Below are 25,490 nucleotides of genomic sequence, written 5' to 3'. Positions count from 1 at the left end.
GGTCAGGCCAGCTCTGGAAGCTGGTGGCTATAGCTTTGTGGTACTCTCTGTGGTTTGTCCTCGTTCTGGAAGAGAGTAGGGGTGGGGGCAGGTCTCTAGGGTCCCCTCGCCTTTCCAGAAGGGCTCACCCGTGAATCCAGTCTGTTCTCCTCTCTCCAGCTTGTCCCACCCTCTGGACCACAGACTCTGTTCCCCACACATGCTTGGCTTGATTCCTGTAGCCACCCCAAAGGCACCCCCCACCCCGGCCTCTGCCAGGAGCTCCTGAGATGGGCCCCCCATGTCCAATCCCTGCCTGGCATGGAGACTCTGCTGCCAGGAAGCCCCCTCTGCCCGCTGCCCTCTCCTGTTAGATGTTGTGTCTTTAAGGGGAGGGTCTTTACACCCAGGAATCCATACAGTGGTTATCGAAGCAACCTCCTGAGCCGATAAGGCAGCTGCTCCTAGGACCCTTTGATCACAAAATAATAGGCCTGGGCAAGATAGGTGACTCCACCCATGGGGACTTTTCTGGTTCTGAGTCCTGGTTTCTGAATATCTTCTCTTCCAGGACTTTGAACTTTCTGCCACTGAGTTGAGGACAGGCCTCACATTTTGCCACCATCCATCTGTCCATCCAACGACTGTTCTAGGTGCTGCGATACAAAATCTCTGATAGGCAGGAAGCCAGAGCAGTAAGGAGTCTGCAGGTAGACAACAGGTTCAGCTAAGATTAGGGAGAAAGAAAAGAACTGAAGACAGTTTATCTATTTCTTTAAGTAGCTTTATTGAGATAGAATTCATATACTGCACAGTTTGCCCATTTAAAGTAGTTCAGTATTTTTTAGTATATTCACAGAAATGTGCAACCGTCAGCACAGTCAATTTTAGGACATTTTTGATTACCTCAAAGAGAGACCCCCCATCCCCATCAGTAGTCACCCGCATTCCTCCCTAAATCCCCCACCCCCTGGCAGCCACTAATCTGCCTTCTGTCTCTATGGATTCCCCTGTTCCAGATATTTCATTTAAATGGAATCATACAGTATGTGGTGTTCTGTGTCTGGCTTCATTCATACAGCACCGTGTCTTCAAGCTTCATCCACCCTGTAGTGTGTGTCAGTGCTTCATTCCTTTTTATGGCTGAATAATATTCCACTGTGTGGATGGCCTACATTCTGTTTATCCATTCGTCTGTTGATGGACATTTGGGTCGTTTCCACCTCTTGGTTATCGTGCATAATGCTGCTGTGAACATTAGTGTGTACGTTCTTGTGTGGAGATGTGTTTCGAGGAGAGTTTATCCTAACGTGAGCAATGCCGTATACTTTTCTAGTACTACTCAGCTTTCAGAACTCCATCACGTGTCACGTGAGCCTCCTGCTCTTGGGCGGAGAGTAGGTGCTCCATCGATAGCTGTGACATGACGGCACAACGAAGTGTGAAACAGGCACAGAGAGTGAAAATCCTTGCTCAGCATTTGCTCCCCACTGCTGATTAGGGGAGCAGATTTGGGCTCCTGACTCTGTCCTTCTCTCTCCATCTTCCTCCCCAGAGTCGCAGAGTCCCCGGGGCTTCTCCTTGCCGGTTTCATCCCAGGGGCAGGTTCTTCGAGGGCCTTCCACCACTGGCTGCTCCTGCCCTTTTGGGAGGGATATCCCTTGGCAAGATAGCAAGGCCAGGTGGACCGCAGACCCACAATGTTCCTGGAGCTGATGGGCATCAGCCCTGTTGACCGCCCATGGCCTTGGAGATAAGGCCTCAGCCTGGGACAGGGAGCCGGAGGCAGGCCTGATACAGCCTCCTGCAGGCAGGTTCCACCCTCTGCAACCAGTAGGTCCCTGGAAAGATGGGTATAGGTTGACTCCCAAGGTCAAGGCACAAGGACAGTGGTTCTCAGATTCTAGCATGTGTGAAGACCATCTGGGCTCTTGTTAAAAAGGCAGACTCCTGAGGCCTCCCCACCCTCCACCCTGAGTGGGATGCAGACGGTCTGGGGAACCAGCCAGGAATAGAACTTTTAACCAAGCTTCTCCAGGATCCTTTTGCAAATGGCCTTGAGCCACACCTTGAGAAGGGCTGACCCAGGGGAGGAGGCACATTCCTATCGGGTGCTCAGGGCATCCAGCAGACATTCCCTGTGCAGGGTGTCTGCCAGGCCTCGTGCCTGCGGGACACCTGTGATCCTGAGAGGGACAAGCCTCAGGCGCTAGCATCCATGGGGAACAGGGTAATAAAAAGACTGTCACGTAACGTGACAGGTGCTGCGGGAACACAGAGCAGAAGCAGCTTGGTACGGAGGGGCCAGGGAGGCCTCCCAGGGGATGGACCTTAAAGCCGAGACCTGAAGTGGGAGCTGGGATTAGCCAGGCCTAGGGTCGGGGAGCAGGGCACTCAGGGAGACTGATAGGGAATGCACGAGGACTGAGAGCAATTTCTTAAAGCATTCTGCAGGCATTTATTGTGTGAGTCTCGGTGCTCAGAGCTTTCTCAGGCTCTGTGGGATATAAAGGGGTAATGGGCCTCTCTCTTGCCCTGGAGGGAATGACAACCTGGAAGGGAAGACAGGACATCCCCTGCCCCCAGCTCCTGCACACAGGTCACAGCCACATAGGGCTCAGTGTGGACAGTCGTGGACACTGAGTCAGTTGAGGTCAGCGGGGGGCCCGTGTGGGCTGGGGTGGTGAGACCTGGAAGGCGGCGGGAGGAGAGGGGACATAGCTGGTGGGAAGGCCTGGGCTGCTGGATCTCTGGGGAGCAGAGGGCATTCCAGGCATGAGGTGCTGTGGCCATCGGCAGACCCATTTCAGGCTTGATTACACTTCCCAAAAAGATGCACTGAAGTCCTAACCTCTGCATCTCAGAATGCGACCTCTTCTGAAAATCAGGTGGTTGCAGATGTAGGTAGTTAGTTTGTGTTCTTAGAGGAAAAGGGGAAGGGACACTGCGTAGAGGCTCAGGGAGAAGGCAGTGTGTGCCGGAGGCAGAGACAGTGGACATGCGTCGACAAGCCAAGGATGCTGGGAGGAGACAGGGAGGAGCCTCCCCTAGAGCCTTGCAGGGAAACGGGGCCCTGCGACAACTTGAGGTTGGACTTCTGGCCTCAGGACCATAAGAAAATATGTTTTTATTGCTTTAAGCCACCAGGTCATGGTGCTTTGTTACAGCAAATACGGGAAACATGCATACAAGACAATGTGCAGGGATGTGGGGCCCTTGTCAGCGGGGGGTGGTGGCCCTTTGGGTAGGCAGCCTGCTGGATCCTCAGGTGCAGCCCGGCGGGGGCGGCGTGTGGCCCGCGGTGATGACCAGGAAGAGTTACCCCGGGGACAGCATGTGCGGAATGCACTTTTGCTCTCGCCGCCGCCCCCCCCCCCCGCCCTGCCCTTGGCTTTCACCTTCCCCTCCCCAGGGGAGCCCCGTGAGAACTAAAGAGTAGGTGGCCCATCCTGGCCTCCTGCACAGCCACCAGGTGCCAAAGGAAAAGAAAGTGTAGCGAGATTCTAGTGTGGTGTCAGTATTTGGAGAGACCAGCCGGAGAACCCAGGCCCCATTGACGTGGGAGGAAGCTGCCCTGGGGTTTAATTGCCTGTGAAGATTCTTCCCTGGGGATGGGGATGTCAGAGAGGGAGCCCCGTGGGAGGGCCGGGAGGCCTGGTCTGTGGGAAGGACAGAACCCAGGGTCCCTGGGAAACATGGCCCACGTGTCTGGGGTTCAGGGGTCGAAGCCACTTGGGGATACAAATCAGAAACAAGTCTGCTCCTGGGAGGGGGAGAGGTGAGATTTCTAGAACGTTCCACCAGAGAGTGACTTGGGTGTTCTAGACATCTTTGTTCAAGCTCTGGAGCTGTAACTGAGGGAAACAGATGGATTTGCTCCCGAGCCCTGGACGTGTGTACCAGTCGCACGCAGAGCCTCAGGTGGGAGGTGGTCTTCTTCCCTTTCTCTGTGACCCAGATGATGGAAGGTTCTTCTGGTCCAGTCTTGTGGCCTCTGCTGTCCTGAGCTCAGAGACTGGCTCTCCTGGAACCAGCTGCTCTTTGTCTCCTGGTGAGGGAGACAGGGAGCCCCTCCCCGCATACTTTTCCCAGTGACTCAGAGACATGAATGCAGGGCTGGGCCGGGTGCAGGCGACCTCCAAACTTCAGGAGCTTAAACCTCACCCCATCCCTTCTCCAAATCTCCATCCAGAGCTGTGCTCAGGGACCCAGCCTGACATCAGGGCCCTCGGCTGGCCCTCGCTGGGAGGCCACACTTCATAGGAATGAGTAGGGGAACTGATAGGTAATCCCAGGAATGCCGGGCCCTAGGGTTGGGGCAAGACGTGGACTGAAAGGGTTGAAAATGTCAGGGGCAAAGGAAGCCATTGCTGTTTAGAACGCACATGAAAGGCCAGGTGAGGAGTCTGGGGACCTTGTGTGTATGTCCTGCTTTGCCCCAATGGGCTAGGTGACTTCTGGCAGGGTCTTTCCCATCTCTGGGCCTTGGTCTCTTCATCTGTGAAATGAGAGTTGGGCTAGTGAATTTCTCAGTTTCCTTCCAGTTCTGCAAGTCTCTAATGCAAAATTCACCCTAAGTCTGAGCAGCGAGATAAGATTTGGGGTCGTGAACTCAGGGACCCAGAAGTGGAGCCCATCTGTCTCGAATTTGGGAAGAGAAGGTGGAAAGATCTAGCATCTTAGTGTCTGGGCAGCAGTTTTCACGGAAGGGTCCAGGGCACTTGGGGTGGAATATTCGCGTTTTATTGCTGCCCCAGCTTCTGTCCTTGCTTGACCTTCTTCCGCAGCCTCCTCTGAGCAAACCTGGGGACTAGTGGCAGCGGGAGGTGAGATCCACTAAGGGCGACGCACCCCTGGGCAGGCGTGTTGGTGGGGTTGGTGCCACTGAGTGGTGCAGAGCTGCTGCTGGTGCCAACATGAAGGGGCCGCCGGGGCCGTGGTTGTGCAGGCCGGTGTGTGAGGCCCGTGGAAACATCAGCTCTGATTTCAGGATGAGCAAAGCACCACCGAGGGGAAGCTAGAGCCGCTCTCTCAAGTCTAGTGCAGCCAAAGCTGCATTCTTGAGGCCTGAGTCACTCCTGAAGAACTTACTGTTTTCCCTCTGTGCTCACTCGTCATAAGGATGGTGGCGAAGCCACGTGGGCACTTCGAGGTGCCTGTCTCCCATCGTGCTGCTGCCGTTTCCCAGAGCAAGGAAGGGCCTTCACCTGTTCTTACGCAGACTCGACCCTATGAGCATCTGTTTAGACATCCCCCTGATATGCCTTTGCACTGGGGCAAAGTGCAGGGTCCCCTCACTAGGCTGGATGGGAGGGTCCTGGGAGGTGGAGGACGGGGGAAGCCCTATGTAATCATGTAAGATTCTGGGTGAGTCAGGGCTGCCTGCAAGTGGGGGTCTGTGATGGTAGGCGTTAGCCTGCGGCTCAGCAGGGCGAGATCTGGGCCCGGGAGCGTGGCAGCTCAGGCTCGTTCCTGTCCCAGGCCAGCGGGAGCCACGGAGAGCAGGGCTACCCCCAGGCGCCCGGAGCCCCTCATCTGAGCTGCTTCTGGCTAGAAGGAGAGGAGAAGGACCTGGGCAGAAAGACCTCTCCTGGCCCACGGACTGACCCCCAAGAAACAGGGGGTTGAGAAGAGCAGAGTGCAGGTGAGCCGGCGTGGCTCCTGTCCAAAGCTGCTTCTGTTTTGGCCCACTCAGTGAGCTTGGGATTTGGCCTGGCATCTTTGCTCTTCTAGGAAATTATTATTATGAAACCTGACATTCATAGAATGCTTTTAAACATCATCTGATGTTTAAGATAATCCAAAGGGGTTGGCAAAGCATCATTCTCTGTGTTTTATGGGTGGCTGGAGCTGGGCTGGGGAGCGAGGAGCAGCCCGGGTCCTGGCCGCTTGGCAGGTTAGGAAGGCGCTACGGGGCAGAGCCCCGCCCTCCGGACTTCTAGCTGCGCCGAGAGAGACCTGTCTGGCTCTGGGTCTCATGGCAAAGGAAAGCCCTGAGATGTGGGCCTGGCCCAGGAAGGTGTCAGATCCGGTTCCCAAGCTCAGGAAAATAGTGGACTTCCTCCTGCTTCCCCGGCTTGGGGAGGAGGCGGGTCTGTGTTGCAGCTCCCCCACCCACCAAGCCGATGATGGCTCAGACTTGAACCCAAGGCATCTGTCTGACTGAGACCTCAGGGAGCCACATTCCTTTGGCCCCTAGTGGGTCGCTCCCTGCCTGGTGCCCCAAAGTTGGACCATCAGCACTCCTAGGACCTCATGGACCCCAGGGGGGTTCTCTTTCTTCATGTGTGGAGGGGGAGGTGGGGGGACCAGCCACCTGCCTTTGTCTCTCTCAGAAGCCAGCCTGCATCTCTCCCTTCTTGTTTTCCTCTCCTGCTCAGCTCGGCCACTCTGAATGGAGGAATTATTGCCAATGGCTTCCACAGGGATCTATGTTTTTTTAGGCAGGGTTGCTCTCTGGGAAAACCGGGTGCAACATAGAGCGTCCCTTTAATAATCGAGTCACACTCAGGGGTTAAGTCTTAATGTTTTGCTTCTTCCAAATGTCCTTGCCTTTTGAAAGCGCGTGCTCATCCATTTCCATGAATCCTGCAGGGGTCAGTGACAAGCGCGTGTGTGCACCACAGCTGTGGGGTTGTGGGCAGTTTCTCTCTGTACTTCCCAACCCAAGAGTTCCCAGGGATTAGGGGTGGGGATTGGGGTGGAGCTATTCTGTCAATCTCTGGACTTTACAGGTTAAAAACAATTGTCTTGACATCTTGAAGTATTCTTTTTGAAGCAAAGAAGACGAGGGTAGGCTGAGAAGTCGCTGTCCTTCTGAGGCTGACTCACCCCATCATTTGGGGGTGTTTGTGGTCAGGTGCCGGGAAAGCTCATGAGACTGGGACTTGGTGGTGGGCTGGGTTCCAGAACCAGCCCGCCACTAAGTAGCCTAACTAGCTCTGTGGCCTTGGGACAGTCATTTATCAGAGTTCTAGGATTCTGAGCAGTGAAATTCAGGAGGCGGTCCCTTTTGACCCCAACCTCCTGGTTCCCACTGATTGCCTCCTTTGTCATCATGTCCTAGGTGAATCATTTTGGGGCTAGAGTCCAGCCAGGGACAAGCTGTCCCGGTGGGATTAGCCTTGACTTTCTGAGCTTAGCCAGGAGGCCAGAGAACCTTCCAAGAAAGGCTGCCTCATTCACGGCACCCTGGTCACCTTGTCTGGGGGGGAAGAGGGGTGGGCCCACAGAATGGCGAAGGGGAGGGTCTCAGGGTCCCGGGAGGAGGCGGGCACTTCCCTCCTAAGTTCCTTTTCAGTGTTGGCATCTGCAGAGCAGTCTGAAGGCTCATCCAAGAAGAGAAGGAACGAGGGGCCCTGAGCAGTGACCGTTTACTGTGTGAATAAGGTCAAGAAAAAATGTGACACCAGAAGGGGCTGCAGCTGCTGGTCCAGTCCCGGAGTGTTCAGAGACAGGATCTGGGACATGGAGGGGTCAGTCTGCCACACTGGCCTCATGGACTCTGATTCTGAAGTGCTCTCCACTGCACTTGAGAACCGCCTATATGAGATGTTGAATGTGTGGACCAAGGACTGCCTGGTGAAGACTGGTGAAGACTTCCTGATTCCTGGAGACAGATGTGTCCAGGGGTAGAGGTGGAAATTGATTGTGCCCCTGGGACTTTGTTTTTTTAACTGATGACTCATCTACATAATTATGTATGAGTAGTGGTGTATTATACCTGTGTGTGACTTCGGATGCAATGGTTTCAGTTCAAATGGATGAGAAATCCCACAGAGGAATAACCTTCGGTGGATGCTTAGAAACATGTGCTAAGGAGATGTGGAGGATTGAAACTGGATTTCCATTCAATTTCATGAAGAGGTCAACCGAAACAGGCCAACCAAATAAAAGATCTGGGTTGTTGACCTCTCTTCTCCTGACCTCCAGTTTCAGCTTCAAGACAGACTCTCCCTGACATTGGTACTGACGGTAGCTCAGAGCGGTAGTTCTCAAATGTTGGTGTTCATTAGAATCACATTGTGAAACGCCCGGATTCACATGGACTCAACCCTGGAGACCAAGCCTCTGTGCGGGAGAAGCCCTGCAGGGCCTGGATGCCACCTCCTGTGGGCCAGAGAGCTCTGCTGTGTTTCTTGGCCTGAGTGCTGGCCCATCCCTGGATGCCCTGTTGAACCAACACTTGACTTTCCTGTGTCTGCGTCCTCATTTCAAGAGAATAATCCTTGCTCTCCTGGCCTCCAGGGGCAGATGAAGAAGAGCACAGAGCCACTTTGGGAAGCTTGATGTTCTGCATGAAGGTCAGACATCCCCGAGCTCCGTGCTGGGCATGTGGTGATCAGCAAAGTGCAAAGGTGCTGGGAGGGGGCGCTTCTTGGGCTGTTGGAGAAAATGATCACAAGAAGGAGTTCTTAGGGAAGAGGCAGGAGAGGCAGGACAGTGGTTGTCAGCCCCTCCCAGCTTTGGCAGTGGGACAGACAGACCCAAGGAGAGCTGCTGGGCAGGGAGTACCAAGGAGGGGGCTGAATCTCGGCTCCTTCATCTTCCCTCCCCACCAGGCACTTCCATGGAACCCCAGCATCTCATGGGACATGGTTTGCCAACTATGCGGGGGCAGAAAGCGCTCTAGACTAAGGGTCATGAACTTGGACTCTGTCCCAACCCTACCCCTGACCTTGGGCAAGTCTTTAAAGCTTCCTCCTCTGCAGCTGGACTCACCAAGGCCCTTGGCAACCCCACAGTTCTCTGAGTCCATGAGAAAGTGCTTGGGAAGAGTTAGTAGCTGGGGGAAAAAATCAGGTGTTCGGTGGTGGAGAGCAGAGAGAGGAACTGAGCCTGGGGCTCCTGCCAAGGCTGTGGGCGGGGGAGCAGCTGCAAGGCTGAGCCCCGGGATGGGGCTAATGGGAGAGGGGAGTGTCAGGAGAGAAAGCAGAGCCTGTTTAGGCTGGGCTCTGCTTGGGCATTGGCCTGTCAGGCTCAGGGGCCATCCCATGATATACGGGGCTGAGCTGGGGGCTTGCTATTCATGTACCCTGACGTCAGCACCCAGCTCTGTCCTGGGCCCGAGCATCTGCCCTGGCAGCAGCACATACAGTGTGGTACTGCGTGTCCAGGGATAGATCAAGACTCATCTTACCAGGCTCTCAACCTGTCCAGGGTGTCCTGGGTCCTCTGTCCCCTCCCTTACCTTCTCCTCCAGGGCCACTTGGGGGCTTCAGCAAGATGCCAGAGGTCAGGGAGGGTGGAAAGACACTGGCCTCGATGTCATGGAGTTGAAGGAGTTGGAGGCTCTTGAAGCCTCTCACTGCATCCTGGAGGAGAGATCGGATCGGATGGCACAGCTGCTTCCTGGGGCTCAAGCTCTGGGGGCCCAATGGCATAGCTTGTTTCATTGAGAGACTTTCTGTCAGAGAAGTAATTTTTAGCTTGGGAAGGAAGGTCGCAGGGCATGAAGTCATCACCCTTGGTCTTTTTCACTCCAAATTGCTTAGTAGAAGGGCAGGGGCAGCTTGACACTAAGTCATAAAAACCAGGGAAGAGTATGGATGTAAATGTGTATACACACATGCACACACTTGCGTTCCTGTCCAGGGCCCAGGCGTGGAAAATACACAGCAGTGTGAAAGTCATGGTAAACCCCCAAAGTCTGGGATCCTTATCTCCCTTGGGATGAAGAAGCCCTCTCGCCCCAACCAGGAAAGAGGGTGTTTTGAGACTGTTAGAAATGCCACATGTAGTCAGACCCAGAGTCTGTTCAGCCCAGTATCATCCCCATCAAAATCACTATCACCATTATCATCATCACCATCAGTACCACCACCATCAAGACGAACATCGTCATCATCACCACCATCACCGTCACCAACACCATCAATATCATCATCACCACCATCAATATCATCATCACCACCATCAACATCATCACCACTACCCCTATTACCACCATCACCACCATAACCATATCATCATCAACAACATCAACAGTAGAGGGTGACAGGGCATGTTGGAAAGGGCTGGATTCCCCAGAGAAGAAACCTTGACCACTGCTACTCCAAGGTCAAATGCCAAGCCCCGGTAACCTATTCAATTTGGGACCCTCCAGGGGGTGCATGAGTGAGGAGGGATCAGGAGCAGAAGCCTTGGGGTCAGGCTGGGCAGAGCTTTGCAGCTTTGGCTGCATGTTAGAATTACCCAAGATTTTTTTTTTTTTTTTTTTTTTTTTTTGGTTAAAGTCCTGATGCTGGGGCACCCTGGACCAATTCAATCAGAACCTCTGGGAAGGGGGAGAGGAATGGGATCAGGAACCAGGAGATTCCAGTATATAGCCAGTGTATATAGCCAGTGTCAAGTGTTGAGCACTAGTTTATATGCAGTTTTATAAGCTCCTGTAGACTAGTGCTTCTCAAACTGTAATGTGCAACAGATGAATTGTTAGAATGCAAATTCCCTCTCAGTGGGTCTGTTCTGGAGCCTGAGAGTCTGCATCTCTACCAGGCCCACCCAGGTGATGCTGCTGCTGCAGGTGCCTGGACCACACGCTGAGTAGCGTGGGCTTAGAACCCGCTCTAGGGTCAGGCCATCGCTTCTGCAGCTCTGGACTTAAATGGCCTCAGCCAGTTGCTAGCTGTGTGTTGCTGGGCAAGGCATTTAGTGCCTCTGATTCCAGTCTATCCTCTCATCTGTAAGGTGGGAATAAGGGTAAGACTTCTTTTACAGAAGCAAGTAAGAGTAAGCTGAGTAAGATCAAGTTCATGTTTAATGTATAAAGTGCTTAAGCATTGCCTGGCACACTGAGTAACTGCACAGATGTATCTCATATGAGATACAGATTTATATATATTGCTGCTCAGTGGGCTGTCAATCTCCTTGGGTTAAACCAAGTTCCTGCCGTAGGTTTTTTTCTACAGAGGTTATGGGGGTTATCAATAGAGTTGCAGGCCAAGGAATCAGGACTTACAGGTATTTGGGTGGTAATGAAAGGAATTTTAAATGAGTAGTAACCTCCAGCTCCCCAACTAAGGGGCCAGGAATTCCTGTTGTACCCCAGACTCCCCATGGGCCTCTTCATGGCACTTTCTGGGGGTCAGGCAGGGTTGCAGCCCTGGGAACACAGGAAGGATGAAGCGTTGGTTCCTGCCATCCAAGGGCCAGGGAGGGGAGTGCATGCAGCGGGGGCAAGGTACCAGGGGTAAAGGGTTCCCCTGTGCTCCCCCCAGCACAGCGTGGCATGGAAGATCTGGGCAAGGAGTGGGCTGTTCTGGGTTCCACCCACCCACTAGACACCTGGTGTCTTGGGTGAATCAAAGACTTTCTTCAGACCTTCAGCTCTGAAAACTGGCTGACAGTAATAAGAGAGGTGAATACGGTCACAGATGTGAAGGTCACTGGGAGAAGTGTTATATCAACATACAGGCTCCTTTATAATAAAAGGCACCCAAACTTCCTATCCTTCTGAATTTGAAAGCAGGTTGTGTCTGTGGGGATTAAGGAGAAAAGATTTGTCCCTGGCTCCTGGAGGAACTCCTTAGGTTTCAGGGAACAAGGGGGTGGGTACCTGGAGGCAGAAGGGAAGGGGCTTTTCTTCGTGGGAGGCAGAGCTGGGATTACCAGGCTGTGGCCTGGGAGGGGAGGTGTCTGTACTCAGCAGAGAGGTGGTGTGCTGCTGCTTCAAAGAGTGCTGTGAGTCAAGGCATACCCAGGGGCATCTCAGGTACCCCGAGGCAGGGCACCCATGGTCCCCTCACCCCCATGCGCTGGCGATGTTCCCTCCTCCTTAAACAGGTCGCAGCCTGGGTGGGAGGGGGCAGAAGAGTTAGGTCCAACCCTCCCTTCTGACACCACTGTCCAAATAAATCACACTAATCCCTTGACAGAGGTGTCTGTTACAGACTAGGCACCTACCTTCCCTCTGCTTGCTCTCCCTGTGCCCTCAGCTCTCCTGGTAAAGCTATCGGCCATTAGAAGGGGATCCCCTCCCAAGGGGTTGGCTAAGGCTACCGGGGAGCCCAGGCCTTCCCGTTTTGGGTATCTCCTCCTTCTCAGGCCATGTCCCCTCTAATCTAAGGTAGAGAGGCCAGCAAATTCCTGCCCTTAAGGGGACAGAATTGGATGTGTGACTTAATAAGGTTGAGAGCCACAAGTAATCCCCAAAGTGCTCTGCCCGTAACCTAAGAGGGTCTGGCCGGCACACACCTGTTTTCACTCCTTTGCTGATAGCAACATAAAAAGCACGCTGGTTAATGACTCTAGGAAGTGACAAGGGGTGGTGTGGACATGCATCTGCCCTATCTTGGAAAGATCTCCCCGTGAGCCAGGATGCACGTGCCAGCCAGCAAGGTTGAGGAAGGGCTGGAAGGGCACGCCCAACTTCCATCCCTCCGAGGAGGCTGGAGAGGCAGGGTCAGGGGCGGGGCTCTGGGGTGGGTCAGCTGCTCTCCCGCGCCACAGCTGCCATCAGGAGGGAGGCAGGGTATAGCACCGCCTCTGCTGGCCCTCCAGGGCGGTTATGAAGACTAGGGAGGGAGGTGCCCCACCGCACTCCAGGTTCACACCACTCTCCTGGAGACAGGAGCTAGGCTGAGTTAGACGTTTTTGAGAAGCAACGTGAGTGCCAACCCCTTGACACTGACCAATCGTGTTCTAATCATCTAGAACCGCAGGTTTCCGCTTCGGGTGGCACAGAAGATGTTGACCATTTGTTGGAGAATCATTTCTCTGCTGGAGACGCAAGTCTAGAGGAGAAGGAAAGGACCCTTCAGGCGGAGGCGGCCCTTGGAGAGACGAACCTGCTCCTTCACCCCCCAGATGGCGGGGAGGCTGGGAGCTCGGAGAAGAATGCCGCAGGGGGCTCCACCGCCAACGCCGGCCTGGGCTCTGATTCCGAAGCCAGCCCCTCCAATGCCTCAGCCTCGGAGTCCGCTCCCCTCGGGGAAGCTGCCGGGCCTGGGGAGGAGGATGCGGGCCCCCTGGGAGCGAGCGCCCCTCCCCCAGAAGGAGAGTTGGAGCCGGGGGAGGATGGGGGGCCGGAGCTCAGCTCTGGAGAGAGCCCAGGACGGGAGGCGGAAGGACAGGCTGGGAGTGGCGTGGGCCCCGAGGACGCCGAGGAGGCCCTTCGCGACGACCCCGCACAGGGAGCAGCAGAGGGGACCTCGGAACCTGAAGACGCAGGGCCCTCTCCTGGCACACAGATCGAGACAGAAGAGGTGGGCAGCCCAGAGCCAGGTCAGGAGCCAGAAGTGCCAGATGGAGCCGCGGACGTGGACGCAGAAGCCAGGGAGGGGACTGAAGACCAGGCGGAGCCCAGCTCCAGCCCAGCCTCGGACGCCGGCGCAGAGATGCGGGGCCCCCAGGAGGACCGCCCCCGAGAGGGGATGCCCGAGGAGCAGCTGGACGCAGCCTCCTCCGAAGAAGAGGGGGGCGAAGACAGCAGCGGCGAGGAAGAAGAAGGAGTTCTATCCCAGGAAGAATCCGAAGAGGACAGCGGGGACGGGGCTAGTTCGGAAGAAGCAGGAGGCGACTCGGAGGAAGAAGCCGGGGAAGCCCAAGAAGCAGCGGGAGGCGCGAGCCGCGGGGGTGAGGGGGCCGGACCGACCCAGGAGCAGTCGCACACGGAGCCCCGGGGGGCGGAGGCGCGGGAGCCCGAGGAGTCGGGGCCTCAGGGTAGGGGGTTCCCAGGGCTGCTCGGGGCGCTACCAGCGGCCGCGGTCCTCCCGGAAGTCTTGTGCATAGGGGGACAGGCAGGGACCCGCGGGGCAGGAGGGTCCCCAGCCAGCCCCGGGTTTGCAGGGTTGCGGCCCCATCGGGGTGCCCGGCCCTCGGGGTGCTCCCGGCTGCTCATCAGCCACTTATCCCCAGTTCTGAGGGACCCAGTGAGAGTCCGCGCCCTTGGAGGATCCAGAGGCGCTTGGTTGCTTCTGAGTTAGGACGTCAGAAACTTACTGGTTAGGGTCCCTCAGTGCACTTTACCGCGAACCAGTGCCTTATCCCAAAGGGCCAGGGACATAGCGGCAGGATTTGAGGCCTGGAGGCAGGCTGGGGGGTGGAGCAGGCACGAGGGGACCACATTGGTGGGCTAGCACCTGGGCTCTTTCCTTGAAGACTAGACCATGATAGGCTGGGTAAACTGGGACCGCGGTCAGGATCTGATAAGAAATCTAGGCTGGCAGTGACGCTAATGTCCTGCAGATGTCCACCTGGAGCAGCAGCAGCCCGTCTCTCAGGGCCTGGGGACAGGGAGGGGGGAGTGGGCAGGGCCAAAACTACTGGGTAATACTGGAGGTGTGTTGCATGCTAGGGGTGGCCAGCACCCTCTGTGGCCTTGTCCACCGAGTTCACTGGCCTGGACCAAAAGCTGGCTTATAGGATGGAGGCGCTAGGGTCAATCTTCACCTTCTAACGCAGGTTTCCTTGCAGAACTTGGTTTCCACACTTGTCAGGTACTCGCACACTCCGTTAGGGGGAGGGCCTTCAGTCATCAAGCCCCTCCCCTTTCCCCGTTCCCCCCTGTTCTGGGTCTGGCCGAGTAAAGAATCATTCTCCCCAGGTGCTGCAGGAGGCATACTGATTCTTCTCTGCTTCCCACCCCTCATGGAGCTGGTCTCCCTCTGCCCCACTGTCCATCCTTCTATCACCAAAAATCCTCTGTGCAATTAGCCCAGGTAGAAACGGCTGTGGTAATAGAGGCCCTGGAATGTGAGCACCCCTCCCCAGGAGCCTCAGATGATCACGGGCATCTCATGCTGGGCCAGCAGCGACACAGCCCCCCTGCTGAATCCCCCTCCCCAGTCTGCCTGTCTCCCAGGACTTCCTGATAAAATCCTCCCTTGATCAGGCCAGTGGTTTTCTTAGAATCCGAAATGCAGTCTCCCATTAACCACTCATGTCTCCTGTCTCATCTCAGATCTCAGCCCACAGGCAAACCTCGGAAAGTTTTCTGACTGCCCATCCTAAGACTGTCCCTTTAAGACTTCGTAAGCACACTTCTTAGGCCTGCCTAGCTTCTGAAATCTTTCCTTCCGTAGCCACATCATTGTCTGTAATTATATTATTTTCCAGGTGATTTCACTCCCCTATCCCTGGGGACAGACTGTAGAAAACTCAAGGGCAGAGCTGGCTTGGTCTGGGGGCACCACGGCATTCACAGCACAATGCTTTGTGCTTGGCATGTATAGCAGGTGCTCAGTCTACTTTTGTTGAGTACATAAAATAGATTGCAGAGCTTAACAGAAGTTGAGTTTGGATTTTCAAAGTCCGTCTTAGAAACAAAGCTCTATTCAGTTGAACCTGGTGAGGCTTCGTGTAACACTTCCTCACGGCCCCGTCCTGGCCCATCTCAAGGGAGCCTGAAGCCTCGGGCTCCTAGCTTTGCCCTAACCCTGCTCTCTGCTTCTCTCCCCAGAAGAGGTGGAGGACGTGAGTGAGGAAGCCCCGCTGAGGGATCGTTCCCACATCGAGAAAACTCTGATGCTGAATGAGGACAAGCCAGCTGATGATTTCTCTGGTAACCAGAGGCAGGAGCCAGGCAGGGCTGGGCTGGGGGTGCCCCGTGGCCAGTGGCCAGGCAGAACCTCCAAGGCTACAGCTGACGCTGGCAGGCACCCAGGGGAGGAGGAGCGCCCTGGAGATGGGGGGCTTCATGGAAGAGGCTCCGTGAGCAGTGTCGAAGACTTGGGTTGGCCAGGAGGAGGAAAGGCGATCTAAGCAGAGGGACCAGTGGTAGGGTGGAGGGCAAATTCCAGTGCTGCCGCCTGGGGACAGTGCCAGGCTCCAAGTCGTGGCTGAGAGGGTTGTTAATGAGAGTTTATCACGTTGGCTTTGATTTTTACAGTTTATAAAGCCCTTTCATGTCCGGTATTTCATTTCATCCTCATAATAACCCAAGGCTTTCAACAAGGCTTACTGTTTCCTCTTAGTCAATGAGCTAATGAAACCTGGAGGCAAGGCAGGGGTTTGCTAGGGCACATAGCTGGCTGGGGGGCGTCCACGGGGGTGGTTCGGAAAGCCTGACCCTCTGTGGCTCCATGTTCCTCCCTCTCTGTGCCTCACCCCATGAACCCCTTATCCCAAGAAGATGCTTGGGATGTCTGAATACTCCCAGGGGCACCGGGGATGCGGTGAAGGCTGTGGGGCTGGGGCTGCCATGCCTTCTTGCCCTTTAAACCTAAGGCAAGTAGAGGTACTGGCCGAGAGAAGGAGATGGGGTTCCCGTCTGCAGTAGGAAGAGTCTTCAGTTAGCTGCAGAGCTAGGTGAGGTGGTGCTTCTGGACATACTATTGAGGGGAAGGAAAAGAGGATTAGGTTAAAAAAGAAAGAAAGAAAAAAGCTCCGGAGGCTTACAGGGTTGGGTAGGGGGATGCCTTCTGGTTTAAAGATTTCTGAGGATTGGGACGTGCACCTGCTCCCCACCCCCATCTCCCGCCCCAGGAATGCTGATGCACAGCCCAGGTTGGAGCCCGCCCCTGCTCCCCACCAGACGGGGCCAGAGCTGCTCTGGGGAGTGAGCCGGGTCCACAGGGGTGCAGCTGGCCGCCCCACCCCACAGCGCCCCTGCCTGACGCTCTCCCTTCACCTTTCTCTGCCTCCAGTGGTGCTGCAGCGGCTTCGAAAGATTTACCACTCGTCCATCAAGCCCCTGGAGCAGTCTTACAAGTACAATGAGCTTCGGCAGCACGAGATCACAGGTACCCCTGGTGTCCAGAGGTCGGGCTTGCACCTCTGGCCGCCCGCACTCCCCAACGTGCATGAGGGGAGTTCTCCTGAGTTCTCGGGGAGGGGCAGAGGCTTCAGTGGCATGGACCATCCCTTCAAGGTGTGCCTTTAATCTGCACAAGGCTTCATGGAGAGCATTTGATCCGTGAACCTTCATGCCACGTAGTGCAGTTTTGGTTCCCAAGGACGGGGATGCCAACTTCCATCCCTTCTGTGCCCAGGAGCCCCCAAGAGCTCCCCAGTCACTTACAGATCATGTCTTTCGTTCCCCTGGTTGGCCTGGAATCCTTCCCTCCTTTTTATGGCTTCTCCAGTTGACTTCCCTTGGGTCTGGATTCTTTTAAAAATTGATTTTCAAAGTAATAAAAATAAGGTATACTTCTTGCCCCCCCAAATTCTGTGCAAAACAGTATAAATTGAAAAGTAAAAATCCCTTTCTTGACCTAATTCCACTCCAAGAGACACTCACTGCTATAGTTTCTTGTGAACACCTCTAGACTTTCCTCTGCAAACATGAGCATATACAAGTGCATCTTTTCATTCGTTTTACAAAGATGAAATTACACCACACCACTGCTCTTTCTGTTCCTTGTGAATGCACCCCCCTAAATGATACTACCCTGCTGATGGACCACTGAGTGTTCCCTTTTTAAAGTGTTACAAACTCTACTGTAATTGTTACATATTTTACCCAAGTAAATTTGTAGGATAAATTTTTAAAAGGAATGCTGCAATTCAACATTTTGAAGGTTGCCGCCCAGTTGCTAGAGTTCGGGTTGCCCCGCAGCAATGCCGTTTTAAAGTGCTGTTTGTCTTGGAAAGCTGTGAGTGATGGCAATATTCAACTGCCATTTGAATGGTCAGTGGTGTGGCACCGGCTCTGTGCATGTTGGTTGGCTGTTTTTGTATTGCTTCCTGCGGGGCTCTCCATGCCCGTACAGTGGATGGGGGTTATAGGGCGAACAGTATTCCTGCTTTACAAAAGATGGACCCTTGAGGCCCAGAGAAATGCTGGGCTACCCAGGATCACCCAGCTGGAATTCAGAGTGGTAACTTTCTCCTCCTAAATAGAAGACGGTTCCCTGGTTTACGATGACCTCTAGGGTTTCTTGCATCCTCCTGCTTCTCAGAATGCGAGGGCCCAGGAGGCTTCGGGGAGGGCGTCCCCGGGTGCTGGTGCCCCTCTGTGTGCCCCGCCCCTCAGCCTCTTGTGTAACCTCCCTCCTCCGTGCCTCACCTGCAGCCTCCTACGTGTGCCAGTAATGCCCCCTGCTGCATAGATTGGGAACAGCAGCAGGGAAAGCCAGCGTGTGGTGGTCTCCCTGGAGAGCTTTAAGGTCCACAGCCCCTCCGTGTGGCCTGGACCTGGGGAAAAGAACCTTTTTGTAGGCTCTCTGTAGCTATAACTGGGGACACCTGCCTCCCCGGCCCGCAGCCTGCCTGACCCTCCCTGTCCCAGCAATGCGAAGGACTGAGTGTCTTTACAGGCGGGGAGGAAGGGGCAGGGCCTGGTACCAATTTCAGGCCCTATACATATGTGCCCTCCCCTTATGAGACACCAGCTTGGTCTTCGAGGACTTAGTTCTGCCTTAGAGAAAGAAAACCAGCCCCTTGAGAAGCAAGGTGCAGACACACTTGTGCAAAAAAGATGGGGAACATGGTCTCTACTGACATCACTTACATGTGCATTAAAGTGTCTGAAAGGACACAAGGGGTGTTATGGCCAAGCAGACTGGGACCAGGTTGGGGAGACTTTTTGCTGTATACGTTTTTACACTTCAGATTTTTGGACCGAGAAATTAAATAAATTAAAAACAAATAGAGTGCCAGGCTCATGGAGGCAGAGATGTCTGGAGAACTTTAGTGCTAAGTTGTGTGGGGCAGACCCCGCGTGTGGTGGCTCAGGGAGGGGCCGTAAATCAGCAGGAAGAGACCACAGCCTGTAGGGAAACCTCTTACCTTCCCCTCCCCGCCCGCTGGTTTTGAAAACACTGGAGGATTCTGCTTTTTCTTCTCCATTGGAGTGGGGTGTTCTCCCCAGCAGGGGATGAGGATTGCCAAGTCACTGCTTGGTCTTGGACACTGGCAAATGTGTCACGGACTTGGGAGGCTGATATTTGAGACAGGCCCCTGAGCCCGGCTTGGGTTGAGCCCGAGGTGGGGTGTCGGGAGGTGCAGCTAAGGGGAGGGAGGCAGGGGACAGGCAGCGCCCGAGTCCAGACGGTCCAAGACCACATAAGCCTCTTTCATCTTCTTTGTTCTGTTACCAGTTGAGATCGCAGAGTTTTAGCCTCTCCCACGTGGCAACTCTCTCCTCTCCCATTATGAATGATTCTCCCTCAGATCTCAACCGGAGGCTGCACCCAGAGTGAGCTCCAAACCAGTGTTTGCTGACTTCAGTGTGTTCCCTCCTCTCTGGCGCTGGTGTGTGGAGGATCTGTGCACTGCCCACCTGCTGTCTTCCCGGGTCTTCTAGCTGCGTCATCGCACTTACGTAGCAAGAGACGTGCCGCTGACTGCTCCACGCTCTTTGGTCCAGTGTAGAACCCCACGACCCGGTGACAGACTTTCTAGGGTGCAGCGTGAAGAACCTCGTGCAGTGAGGAACTTTGTGAGTTCACTTTCGTTTCTAATCCCTGCCGCCCACAGATGGGGAAATCACTTCCAAGCCAATGGTGCTGTTCCTGGGGCCGTGGAGCGTTGGCAAATCCACCATGATAAACTACCTCCTTGGGTTGGAGAACACTCGCTACCAGCTCTATACAGGTATCAGTGAGATTTTCTTGTGTAATTGCTGGTATTTCAAGGTTATATGTAAAAGCATTGTGAAAAATGAAAACATTCATAGGTGTCTTCAGTAGAACAATGAAAATACAAGAAACCAGTAGCTACACCTATTTTCACAGCAGCGTTATTATTCACAATGGCTAAGAGGTGGAAACAACCCACACATCCATCAGTGGATGAATGGATTGAATGGATAAACAAAATGTGGCCCATCCCTACAATGGAATAGTATTCAGCCCTGAAGAGGAATAAATTTCTGACAAATGCTACAAAATGGGTGGATCTTGAAGATGTTGTGCTAAATGAAATAAACTAGACACAAAAGGACAAATACTGTCTGATTTCACTTTTATGGTGTCCCTAGAGTAGTCAAATTCATAGTGACAGAAAGCACAGGTGAGATTACTAGGGGCTTGTGGAGGGGAAATGGGAGTTAGTGTTTAGTGGGGACCGAGTTTCAGTTTGGGAAGATGAGAAAGTTCTGGAGATGGATGGTGGTGATGGTTGCACAACAATGTGAATATTCTAGGTCCCACTGAACTGTATACTTAAGAGTGGATAAAACGGTAAAATTTACATCTACTTTATCACAGTTTGAAAACAGAAGCCACTAGCTTAGCAAACACAGTATCCAACGCTTGTGGCACGTCCTCCCTGGAGCACCTTGCTCATCCATGTGGGTCTTCTGCCCAGAGATGACTGTGTTCCTTACCCTTGTGCCCGTGTGTGCAGGTGCTGAGCCCACCACCTCCGAGTTCACGGTCCTCATGCACGGGCCCAAGCTGAAGACCATCGAGGGTATTGTCATGGCTGCTGACAGCGCCCGCTCCTTCTCGCCCCTTGAGAAGTTTGGCCAGAATTTTCTGGAGAAGCTGATTGGCATTGAGGTTCCCCACAAACTTCTGGAGCGGGTCACTTTTGTGGATACACCAGGCATCATTGAGAACCGCAAGCAGCAAGAAAGAGGTAATTTAACACTCATTTCTGAGCAGCACGAGCTTGGTCTTAGAAACCTGTTGTAGACAGTGGTTGGTAGGCAGACGGGGGAGACGCCAGCGTTGTCCGGGACCAGGGGAAGCGTTCTCTGTTTCCAGCCCCTTCTTGTCACTGGTACCTCTTCAGTGTGGGATGCCTCATCCTTTTACCTCCCCAAGGACTAATCTGGTTTGGAGGCCAGCAGAATTTTCCCTACGGGAGGGCTGGCCTCCTCTGTCAGTAGCTCCTTCAGGTCCTTGCTGGGGCTGAACTGTCTTTGGGAGGCCCAGGCTGTCTGGATGATCAAGGCCCTGGACTGATAGGATCCTGGTCCAGGTGTACTTGACCTCTGGCTAACTTGAATCTGGGTTAAACCTGACCTTCAACTCTTCCTAGTCCCAGTGTCTGCTTTACCAGGCCTGCTTCAGCACCAGCTTGTAGCAGACTCTCCAAAGCCCTCCTTGCCTTCAGGTGACAGGGGAGTGCCACTTTGGGCCCAGCAGGCACTAGGCTGTGACGCAGGGCACTGAGTATCACCATGACCAGAGCCATCTGCAGAGATGAGTCATAACAGGGCATTTGTAGGAATATATGTCCAGATGGTGGATCTTAGTTTATGGTTATGACTCTCATTTGTTTATAACCAGACCCTGTTTTATTGCTAGTGATAATATTATCATTAATAATTATAATAATAAATTAACCTTTATTGCAGTCCAATAATGCATTGGCTAATTTTATGCATTATTGATTGATCGTTACAGAAAAAAATTCAAGACAGGTATTCCTAGTCTTCTCATTTTGGAAATAAGTTAAAGGAATTAAAATGTATTGCACACCTACTGCGTGACGGGCTGGCAGTTTTAGTTTGGGTGCTTTTCCTATGTTTATAGCAACTCTGTAATCTTTATATCAATTTAGGTGTTAGTGTTCGTCTTGTAATTTTGTAGCTAAAATGCTAGAGGCATGGAAGCATTTCCTACTTAGCTGGCCAGTGGCAGAGCCCAGATTCCAGCTCAGGCCTTAGTGGCCTAAGTATTGCACCTACTCTTTCATTCCGTCTAATTCTCTGACTTCTTTCCTTCAACATCTTTTTTTTTTTTTTTTTTTAAATAGAGGTACTGGGGATTGAACCCAGGACCTCATGCATGCTAAGCATGCGCTCTGCCACTTAACTTTGCCCACCCTCCTCCTTCAACATCTTTGCCGCTGCCCTAGATCTTTTCAGACAGTAGGAAAATCTCCGTTTGGAAAAAGTGTTTTGCTTTCCTGAAGCCTTGGATTCCATTGCAGATTAAAACAAGGATCAGGTCGTTATGTGTTGAGGGTTGACAAGGGGCAGGAGATATGTAATTAATTCTTTAAAAGTTTTTGTTGGGGTAATAGCTCAGTAGTAGAGTGCATGCTTAGCATGCACAAGGTCCTGGGTTCAATACCCAGTACTTCCATTAAAAAACAAAAAATAATAATAATAAAAAAAGTCTTTGGAAACCCAGAAAATCCCTGATGCTCTTACTCCCTTCAACCCACGAAATGATATGGTTCTGGAAGGAGGTGTGAGGGGCTCAACCTGACCTCTCGTTCCTTCTTCCCAAGGTTACCCCTTCAATGACGTGTGCCAGTGGTTCATTGACAGAGCAGACCTCATCTTTGTCGTCTTCGACCCAACCAAGTTGGACGTGGGTCTGGAGCTGGAAATGCTCTTCCGCCAGCTGAAGGGACGTGAATCCCAGATAAGGATCATCCTGAATAAAGCTGATAACCTGGCCACGCAGATGCTCATGAGGGTCTACGGGGCCCTCTTCTGGAGCCTGGCCCCGCTCATCAACGTCACAGAGCCCCCCAGGGTTTACGTCAGCTCCTTCTGGCCACACGATTACAAGCCTGACACCCACAAGGACCTATTTCTCAAGGAAGAGATCTCCCTCCTGGAAGACCTGAACCAGGTGATCGAGAACAGGCTGGAGAACAAGATCGCCTTCATCCGCCAGCACGCCATCCGGGTCCGCATTCATGCCCTCCTGGTTGACCGCTACCTGCAGACGTACAAGGACAAAATGACCTTCTTCAGTGATGGAGAGCTGGTCTTTAAGGACATTGTGGAAGACCCTGATAAATTCTACATCTTCAAGACCATCCTGGCAAAGACCAACGTCAGCAAATTTGACCTTCCCAACCGTGACGCCTATAAGGACTTCTTTGGCATCAACCCCATCTCCAGTTTCAAGCTCCTGTCCCAGCAGTGCTCCTACATGGGCGGTTGCTTCCTGGAGAAGATTGAGCGGGCCATCACCCAGGAGCTCCCTGCCCTCCTAGGAAGCCTGGGGCTGGGGAAGAATCCAGGTGCTCTCAACTGTGACAAGACAGGGTGTGGCGAGACCCCAAAGAACCGCTACAGGAAACCCTAGGTTGCCGCAGCCATCCTTGGGTTCCTGTTGGTGAATGAGCTTGCATCTGAACTGTCTGAGAAGTCCTGGTTTGTTAACCCTTTGAGCCACACTGGCAAGAACCATTACGCATTGGAGATTTGGGGATTCACGGAGGCCAGTGGTGGGGGAAGGTGTGGGTGGAGGGAGGAAAGTGGAAACTGTGAATTATCGCGTTGCTTGTCTTGTTGCTTCAATTACGGCGCCTGATTGAGGCACTTCGGGCCGCACCTGCTTTCCCTGGGTCCTTATCTCGGAAGGTCAGAGAGCAGCTAAATTCTAGGGTAAACTGAATTCATGAGTGCCAAATAAGCTAAAAGCAGCTGAAATTCCTTTGTCCCTTATAAGCTGGGAAAACAGAGAAAACTTGAGTTCCACAGGCCTGTCTTCTCCTCCACACACAGTCCTCTGTTGCTCCCCAGCCCTCAGCTGCCTCCTGAGCTTGGGTTGACTCCCTAGGAGACAGTCTCTTGGGTCTGAATCAACCTGGGGTTTGAGCCTACCCCCAGGCCCTCTTCCCTGTTTTCACAAGGGGCGGGGAGCGGTTCAGGACACCAGAACACCAAGAGAGAACAAGAGTTCCTGGCTGGAAGGATCTGCCCCCTGCTCCCAACCCTGGCCATTTCTCTGGCATCGTCTTCTAAACCAGCTGGGAAGCTCAGTCCCTTTCTCAGCCCCAGGAGGAGGGTGACTCTTCCGTGCATTCAGGTAATTTACTTCTTGGAAGCGACTTCAGTGAAAGTCCTGGCAGGGCTCAGAGGGTTAATTGGTTTGCAGTGTGTCTTTGTCTATTGCATGTCTTGGAAAACTCAGACCCCAAAGGCTTTGGGTTTCAGAGGGGACAGTGGAGACCTTGCTCCTTGCTGTAGCCCCAACTTCTCCGCGGAGACACTCGGCAGAAGGGTCGTTCCTTCCTGGTTTTCATCACATGGCTTTCCTTTCCCTTCTCCATTCCCTGATGTGCACTTGAAACTCGGAGTCATTTCCTGGGACTCAGAACCCGCACCAGCCTCCGAGTATTGGTGGCAATCCAGGCCTGACCTTCAGTTCCCACCTGAACTTGATGCTAATTCCCACTGATTGCGCCACAGGGGAGCCTGGCTTCAAATACCGATGAGTGCGAATGTGTGTGTATTGCGTCTTCCAAGAGAGATTAGGGAGATGACAGAGGCCGGAGGGCACAGAGGAAGAGCTGGCTCTGAGGGTCCTGCCCACCTGGCATGCCGTCTTGGGTGGGGGGCAGCAGGGACGGAGGGAGGATGCTGGAGGGGAGAAGCCTTTTGATGGAGAGTGAGTGGCTGAAGAGTCTGTAAGTCCGGGAGACCTGGCCTAGCTGCCCAGAGGGCCTCCTGCTGAGTGACAAGTGAGCCAGGCCCTCCTGGGAGTGAGCTGTCCCGGGGGACTTCACTACGGGGCCGGGGTCAGGACCCACTGGCCTCAGGGAGTCACCCAGACCAGAAGGAAACTGAAGACAAGGCAGAGGGAGAGGTGCCCTGAGGATTACGCAGTGGAAGCAAATCGGCGATCAGATTAGGTCCACCAGGAGAACTGTAATCCGAGAATTCCTGTTTCTTGGAATTATTAACACTCCGGTGTGTGCTGCAGCAGAAGCTGCCTCTTGTGGCTTTGCTGAGGACCCAGAACCACCCACAAGGAGACCAGAGCCTCCAGGACATTGTTTCTAAGGCCAGAGCCAACCAGAGAAGAAAAGTCTGCTAGGGGCATCCAAGGAGCCTGGTGACCAGTGCCTGGGGAGCTGCTTCCTTCTCATTAAAAACCAACCCTTCCTCATCTCTGCATCCTTTATGCTCTTGAGGGGCTGCCCTCCCTTCTTGCTCTCAGCTACCCGTGGCATATCTGTTTTTCCAAGTGCAGAAGGGGAAAGAAAAAGTGCAGAACTGGGCATTTTTATAGCTGCTAATAAGGTCACCACTGCTTTGGGGGAAGCAGCTGGAATGAGATGAATACATTCACACAATATTTACATTTTTTGGGGGTGGGGGCGGTGACATCGTCAGCGATCCTTTCCCCCCTGTCTTTTTTCCATCCGTTTTCTGTTTCTTACTCCTGCTCCAAGGTTCACTCCTTGGCTTCCCGTCTCTCTAACTGCCCGCACGCCTGTCAGTCAACCAGCTGGGGCTTTAAGCGCTGTTTTGTGCCCCACTCTGTGGAGGTGGATTTCAAGCAGAATTCTGACTCTTTGGGTTGGGGGGTGGGGCAGTGGGGAACTAGGGGGGAGATTCAGGATCCAGAGATCCCCTGGGAGGAGCATCTGTAAATGTTTGTGCCTGAGCAGTTGCTGTTCCTCTCCAAAGCGGAAACTTTCCACTGCCCTTTCCATTCTGAGTTCATCAGGGAGAAAGTCTCAATAAAGTTCCAATCTCTCTGTAACACCTCATACTGTCTGGTTGTCTCCAAGCAGTGTATCTCTTTTTCTTCTTTTTATCTAGTAGAGTGTCCTGGTTTTTTTTATTAAGACAGTTTTTTTAAAGAGCAGTTTTAGGTTCAAGGCAAAACTGAGAGGGAGGCAGAAATTTCCTGCACATCCCCTGCACCCCCAACCCCGCACAGCCTCCCCCATTATCAACGCCCCACCAGGTGGTACATCCATTA

General features: G+C 53.5%; 1 protein-coding gene across 2 annotated transcripts in view; it reads left to right on the top strand.

The window, feature by feature from the left end:
• SRL (sarcalumenin) overlaps window positions 1–25,275 on the top strand; it is a 34,857-nt gene extending 9,582 nt beyond the window's left edge. Inside the window, exons 2-7 of one of the 2 annotated variants that reach the window (XM_064478401.1) lie at window positions 12,634–13,554; window positions 15,380–15,481; window positions 16,566–16,661; window positions 19,339–19,455; window positions 20,209–20,442; window positions 22,048–25,275. In XM_064478401.1, coding sequence (XP_064334471.1) covers window positions 12,634–13,554; window positions 15,380–15,481; window positions 16,566–16,661; window positions 19,339–19,455; window positions 20,209–20,442; window positions 22,048–22,859 — 2,282 coding nt within the window. In that variant the 3' untranslated portion in view covers window positions 22,860–25,275. Of the gene's footprint in view, window positions 1–12,633; window positions 13,555–13,576; window positions 13,642–15,379; window positions 15,482–16,565; window positions 16,662–19,338; window positions 19,456–20,208; window positions 20,443–22,047 lie in introns of those variants that run through there. The other variant, XM_031447663.2, reaches the window with a different exon arrangement.
• The last annotated feature ends 215 nt before the right edge of the window (window positions 25,276–25,490 follow it).

Source organism: Camelus dromedarius, chromosome 24, assembly GCF_036321535.1.
Source record: "Camelus dromedarius isolate mCamDro1 chromosome 24, mCamDro1.pat, whole genome shotgun sequence".
In the NCBI taxonomy this organism is placed as follows: Eukaryota; Metazoa; Chordata; class Mammalia; order Artiodactyla; family Camelidae; genus Camelus; species Camelus dromedarius.
Note: the sequence above shows the minus strand (reverse complement) of the source record. Positions and strands in the feature narration are given on the sequence as shown.